General features: G+C 32.1%; 2 protein-coding genes across 5 annotated transcripts in view; one reads left to right on the forward strand and one right to left on the reverse strand.

Annotated features, from left to right (window-relative positions):
- The window catches only part of LOC126859194 (cilia- and flagella-associated protein 276), a 107,825-nt gene extending 106,492 nt beyond the window's left edge, over window positions 1–1,333 (reverse strand). The window contains exon 1 of the mRNA XM_050610245.1: window positions 1,198–1,333. The gene's annotated coding sequence lies outside the window, so the exon portion shown is untranslated. The remainder of the gene's footprint in view (window positions 1–1,197) is intronic.
- The window catches only part of LOC126859235 (longitudinals lacking protein-like), a 143,554-nt gene extending 137,809 nt beyond the window's left edge, over window positions 1–5,745 (forward strand). For 2 of the 4 annotated variants that reach the window (XM_050610302.1, XM_050610330.1), the window contains 3 exons: window positions 2,111–2,344; window positions 2,426–2,639; window positions 3,137–5,745. In XM_050610302.1, coding sequence (XP_050466259.1) covers window positions 2,111–2,344; window positions 2,426–2,620 — 429 coding nt within the window. In that variant the 3' untranslated portion in view covers window positions 2,621–2,639; window positions 3,137–5,745. Of the gene's footprint in view, window positions 1–1,333; window positions 1,493–1,559; window positions 1,853–2,110; window positions 2,345–2,425; window positions 2,640–3,136 lie in introns of those variants that run through there. The other 2 variants (XM_050610312.1, XM_050610321.1) reach the window with 2 other exon arrangements.
- Window positions 5,746–6,570: the final 825 nt, after the last annotated feature.

Raw genomic sequence — 6,570 nt, forward strand, 5'->3', positions numbered from 1 at the left:
TTTTTTCAAAACGATTTCCACGCGAGATGCGTCGCGAGTAAACGAATCATTATTGCGTCATATTTCGATTGTTTATCAACATGAATTTTTATCTTTAATATCGTGCGTGTAGTTAAATGTGCGTTAATCTACGAGCCAACGTACGCTGACGTACGTATATTAATCGCGCGCGAACTGAGAGACGACAAGTTTCTATATATAAGCTATATTCACTTGTATCGATACTTTTGTCAAGGCGGAAAAAAGACTGAAACAATTTTTTTACACTATTGGCGTCAAAACTAAGATCACGTTAACATTTTTTTACGGGGACTATTAATAATAAACCTCTCTTTTATTGTTAGACGCTCTAATTCATCTCTCTCTCTCTCTCTCTCTCTCTCTCTCTCTCTCTCTCTCTCTCTCTCTTTTATATACATATATGTATGCCACTATGTACATTATATGTATTGTATAATATCGGGTTACGAAGTGGGAATAAGAGGTCTAATAATATATTATCTCTTATTCATATTTTTTGCTTTTTCTTTTACTTTTTTATTCTTTCTGTCTCTCTTTATATTTTACTTTTCTCTCTATTAAATGAGAACATTTCTGTTTTGTGTATGAAGCATTTTTCTCATATATAATGTTTCAAAAAATATTAATTAATTTCCGATCTATTATTAATGATTATCACACACAAAAATAATAGGATAGTAACAGTTTAAGAAAATAAATTATGAATATTATATACGTTCATGTACTATATATATTTTATAAATTATAGCTTTTGCATAAAGTCAACTTATTACTACTAGCTTCAAAATATATTTTATTAAAATTTATTATAATATAATTTATGATCTAATATTTTTAAATTCTTGCAAATTTATGAGATTAAAAAGTTGAAATGTAGATTTTATCGTTCATAAGAGTTTTGTAAGCATACTTATATATTTTAATTAAAATAAATATTAAAAGAATTTTAAACATTATATTGCACATGCGCGATAACGAATAAAAGTAACATAAGACCGTTAAACATAGGCTAAAGTTGTTAAACACCAATTAATAAATTTTTTTTATCTTTACAGTTTTATTTCTAAAGAAATAAATAATAAGAAAGACAGGAGAATCAATTATTAATTATCTTTAACTAAGATTTATGAGAGTACAAGATATCGATATGAAATACTCATAAAATGTACGACTTACCGAAATTTACTCGCAACACGCAACGACGAGAATTCTGCGACTGTATCGCGTCAGTCGCGTCATCTGGCAACACGTTTGTGAGCAATTTCAGTCGGTACAACATAGGCGAACCGACCGTTACCGGAAAGACTCGAGCCTGACCGAATTTCCCTCGTCGTGATATTAGTCACAACAAAAAAATCGTGGTGATCGCGCAAAAAGTTTTCGGCGCTGCGTATTTTTCGCGTCCTCTCAGCAGCAAGGTGCTGATCACAAACACGTCGGCGCCCCGTCCAGGATTCGTCGACGACGCGAAGTAAGCTATAGCGCGTCCAGAAATTCGCCCTCCGCGTCACGCTCGCGACATTCAATCCCAATGTGTTGTGGGCCGTGTGTTGTGTTGGGCCCGTGTGCGCCGTTTGATGGGACGGGCCGACGGACGCACGCGTGTTGTGATATAAAACGCGCGATTTAACGTTCCTTCGAGATCCATTTTTACGATTAATTCCGCATTAATTCGCCCGTTTGCGAAATGATACGCTCCGCTTCGCAGCGAAGCTCGGCCGATCCGCGTCGTCGCGTCCCGCTCGCTCGCTCAAGCTATCCCCTGGCTTAACCTACAAGGGTACCTGGCGCGAGCAAACGCGTACCTTTCGCGTTTGCACGTTTCAAGAAAGTTTGTTCTTCCGCATTGTTTTCGTTAAAAGCTAATGTTTAACGCGATTGACTCAAGTTGACGTTTCTCACTTTGTTTTGATAGTTTGCGATCAAACATGCATTTTCACGGGCGTCTTTTAATTAGACATTATTTCCGTTTACTTTATTTGATTTTCTTATTATTATTTTTTTTTTTTTATTACATAAACGTATGAGAGGTAACTCTGATCTGTTTACATGATTGACATTGACTAATGCTTTGATATAATGTTTGCAGACTGCACAATTACGTCAGAGTTATAGGGCAATATCAGCATTCACAATGGCGGGAGAACAACAGCAGTTTTTTCTTAAATGGAACGACTTCCAATCAAACATGGTATCATCGTTCAAACACCTGCGAGATGAAAAAAGTTTCACGGATGTGACGTTGGCTTGCGATGGTCAAACTTGCAAAGCGCATAAAATGGTTTTGTCCGCCTGTAGTCCTTATTTCAAATCCTTGTTAGAGGTATATTATTTACAGTAAATGATAGAGAGAATTTATATATTGTGTAATTAAACTAATTCACTATCTTGATATACATTACAGGAAAATCCGTCCAAACATCCTATTATAATTCTAAAGGATGTTGCATATAGCCATTTGCAAGCCATTCTAGAATTCATGTATGCGGGTGAAGTAAATGTTTCACAAGATCAATTACCAGCATTTCTCAAAACAGCAGACCGGCTTAAAGTTAAAGGATTAGCTGAAGCCCCTGGTGCCATTAAGAGAGAAGGTTAAAGATACGCACGTAATTATGGTATGCTTTGAGATTTTATTTGATTAATCTTAAACAAATTGACAAGAGTATCTATTAATATATAACTTTATTATCTTTAAATTGTTCTGTTATTATATTGCAAATTTTTTTTTTCACAATTATCTGTATTTAGTGATTTAATTTAATCATATGTATATGATTTATATTGTATGATAAAAGAAAAGGGAATTACTTAACTGTATTTAATAAACAGTATTAATTTTTTGCATGTTCAATATATGCAGTAATGATGCATAGAATAAGGTTGTACATTTTATATGTACATATATATATATATATATATATATATACATATAAAATGTACATAACATATACAACCTTATTCTATGTATCATTACTGCATATATTGAACATGCAAAACATGCAAAAAGCTAATAAGTTCTAAAAAAGCCAGTTAAAACACTTTGTGTATAATATATGTAATGATTATTCGTTGATATGCAAACAAGTGGGGCAAATATAAATTTTTTTTGCAGGTCTTTGAAAAACTGGACTGAAAAAGAAAAGAAACAATGTAATAATGTAAAGTGATTGCGCAAAACAAACTCCACACAACATAAACACACACTAAGACACATACATGAATGCATATATATATATATATATATATATATATATATATATATATAATATAAAATAAACACTACATGTGCACAACCCAATATCCTCTGGTTCATGACTTGGATCAACATATATACAATGACAATGTAAAATAATGCCTTTTTCTTAATCTCATTTAATGTTAATGATTGTACTGACAGTATGACAGTACACATAAATAGAAACAAGATGTTGATGTTTGTCTTGAACCCATTATGCCACATTGCAGCGGCAACGATAACACAACACATTGATTATTTTTTTAAAATAAGGCGCCGCGAGGCGCGAATAAGTGGGTCGCGATAGTTTACAATATATGCTGACCGGGGCAGTCTTGATAGATCAAGTTGGAAATGTTGAGGACATCTGTTACAACGCCTGTTTTTTCAAGCCGATCTACTTGACTCACAGCACTCCTCTATCGGTTCAATTTGGTAGATCTATTCACGAAGTAGCTTTATCTCTTTTGCCTTTGTCGCGTGTCAACTTATCACTTATTGTGAAGCTCATTTGAAATCTATGCAGCTTATCGAAATATGAAAGTCTCTTTCGCATCTTTTTGATAGATATCTACGTATATTGCATTCATTTTCGTGAAATATTTACCTGATAATGAAAAAACGATCATAAAAGTAAGCATACAATTATGAAGATTTTTCTTTAAGAAATCGATCGTATAGGGCCTTAACGATTCTATTTCGCACTATATTACATATAAATGATAGTTGAACGAAGGAAAGTATTTCATTGACATCCAATCGGGAAGTTATGCTTCTGTCGTGGATAGATTTGCGAAACCTCCGACAATTAAATAATATCAAATCAAGTTTGCTAGAAGTAGTAACGTGCGTATTTACGTCATTCAATACAAATTTTTTTCGTCAAATTTGCGAAATGACATTAAAACGACATATTTGTGCGTGTTTGCGCGAAATGTAAAAAAATAAGTATAAAATACTTACGAGAAGAATTGTTCTTGCAATATCGCAACTGATCCCGTACAAGTTACCTCTTCTAGTGACCATGATTTTTACTTAACCAAATACTGCCAGTATTTGTACCGGCGTATTCACAATATTACCGATAGACCAAATTTATTTATGATAATAATATATTAAGGGTTGAAAAAAATGATGTGTGTGTTTTAAATCGAGGGAAGGTTATTGTAATATAAGCGAAGTAAATTTTTGTAAAGTCGGAGCGCACAGTTCCTTTTCCCTCCCGACAACCAAGACGCTCGAAAAAGTTTAAGAAAAAGGTCAGGAAACATTATCGAGTCAAGGACACAAAAATCGATGTATTGTAGATATATTTTTCCTCTTGTCTCTATATGAAATATTTTAACATTCGGATTTCATTCTTTATCACTTTTAAATTTTACGACATATACGAGTTTTTTATTAATTTTATTTATTGCTAAATAAGTCCGCGCTTGCGATTTCCTGACTAGCTGTTTCTTAAAATTATATATACATTGAGAATCTCTATAATTACGTGAATTTTTCTTGCGATTTAATTTTTGTGCCGGATATGAATTTATACCAACACTCCAATTTTTACATGAATTATATGGAATTAGCACGAGTATACTCCTACTGATACTATATTTTGGATCAAACACATTCGAACGTCAATCATATCCCGCAGATTATGAATTAGCGCATTATTTTCTATCGATTTTGCTTCGGATGTTTCTGTGATTAACATGAGGCCGCTCTGAAAGCCTAGGTTGTAAGAATGGTCCGTCAAAAAAATTATACAGATTTCGGTAATACATGTGTCAACAAGAACGTTCTGATAATCAACGGGACCATTCATGTGTGAGCGACATTAAAACGAAGTTTGCGATATAGAAATACTTGAAAAACATTTGGGATCTTTCTTCTCAGAATAAAAAATGTTTAGTTACGTCGACCGTCTTTATACTTAATTATTTTTTACAGTCATCCGATAGCAATATCGTGCAATAGATGTTCATTCGAAGTATTTAAGGCGGTGTTAAATGCCTCAAGTTGGATGGGTTCAGTTCCTACAATAATACGTTTGCCGGGCATTTGGTGGCTGAATGTGAATAGTTGTACCATGTACATTTGCTATGTTGTAAATTTGGAGTACAATTATTGTAGAATAGAAAATCTCACATACAGGAGTGATCGATTCGTGCTAAGTTCACGATTATATCATAAGCCCTTTCTCGTTATATTTCTTGCTTTATCTTCAATTTTCGCACACCCATTTTCCGTACTCTCCGCATTGAAAACTATAAATTGATTTCAAATCGATTCGCTTGTAAAAGTTATCGGGATGAATTTTCCTTTCCTCCCTCTCCTTTCCCTTGTTGCACTATTTTTATCATCCGTTATTTTTACTATTCTACCAAAATTCAAAACTTTATTAACGTTATTTTTGCTATTATATGACTCGATGATGATTATAATATGATGAGATGATGTTGAGATATAAAATAAATTATGTAAATATATCATTTTCGCGTAACTATTTTTATTGCTCCTGCAATAAATCTTTCTTTAAGTTAATCATAGTTATAAACACAAATACAAAAAAGATATGTGTATTCCAAAATTATAATATTTTTTATTACACATACGTATTATTTATTTGACATATAACGTAAAATGCATTCTTAATAGCAAGTAGAGTATGTTATAAAGTATAAAAATATACATGGCAACAATTTATATATAAAAACGAATATTTGAATATATTATATGAGGTAGTAACGATCAGAGACTGCATTTTTCTAGCATTCTGCATTTGCATCAAGTAGAAAAAACTTCATCAATGATATGGGATATATTCCTCTCCGCTTTATCTATGCTTATTTTCCAAATAGGTATTTCATCTTATTTTCTAAATGGATCTATGGAATAAAATATCCGTAGGTATGCGCATCGTTTTCAAAATAATATAAAACATTTAGAAATAACTTTATGTTTCGCTCTTACAAGGCATTGGAAAATTAAAGATTAAATATATCTTGGTATGAAAAGCTTGTTATAGAACACTACACATAATTATATTTATTGTGATCTTTAATACTATTCGCTCTTTGCATTCTTCATATGATGACGGTGCTAAATAAAGATAGTAATTTTTATAATAATTTTTTATAATTTTTTATAATTATTTTCCTTTTTACACACGCGCACACACAATACATCATAAACCGATTAAGATAATAATCTTTCAAGATGAAATCGTGCGATATTCATCTGTACGATACAAAATACGATTTGATATATATTTATTTTTAGGATTAATTATTAAATTTAAAAAATGACTTTGTTGT

This window comes from Cataglyphis hispanica, chromosome 1 (genome assembly GCF_021464435.1).
Source record: "Cataglyphis hispanica isolate Lineage 1 chromosome 1, ULB_Chis1_1.0, whole genome shotgun sequence".
Lineage (NCBI taxonomy): Eukaryota > Metazoa > Arthropoda > Insecta > Hymenoptera > Formicidae > Cataglyphis > Cataglyphis hispanica.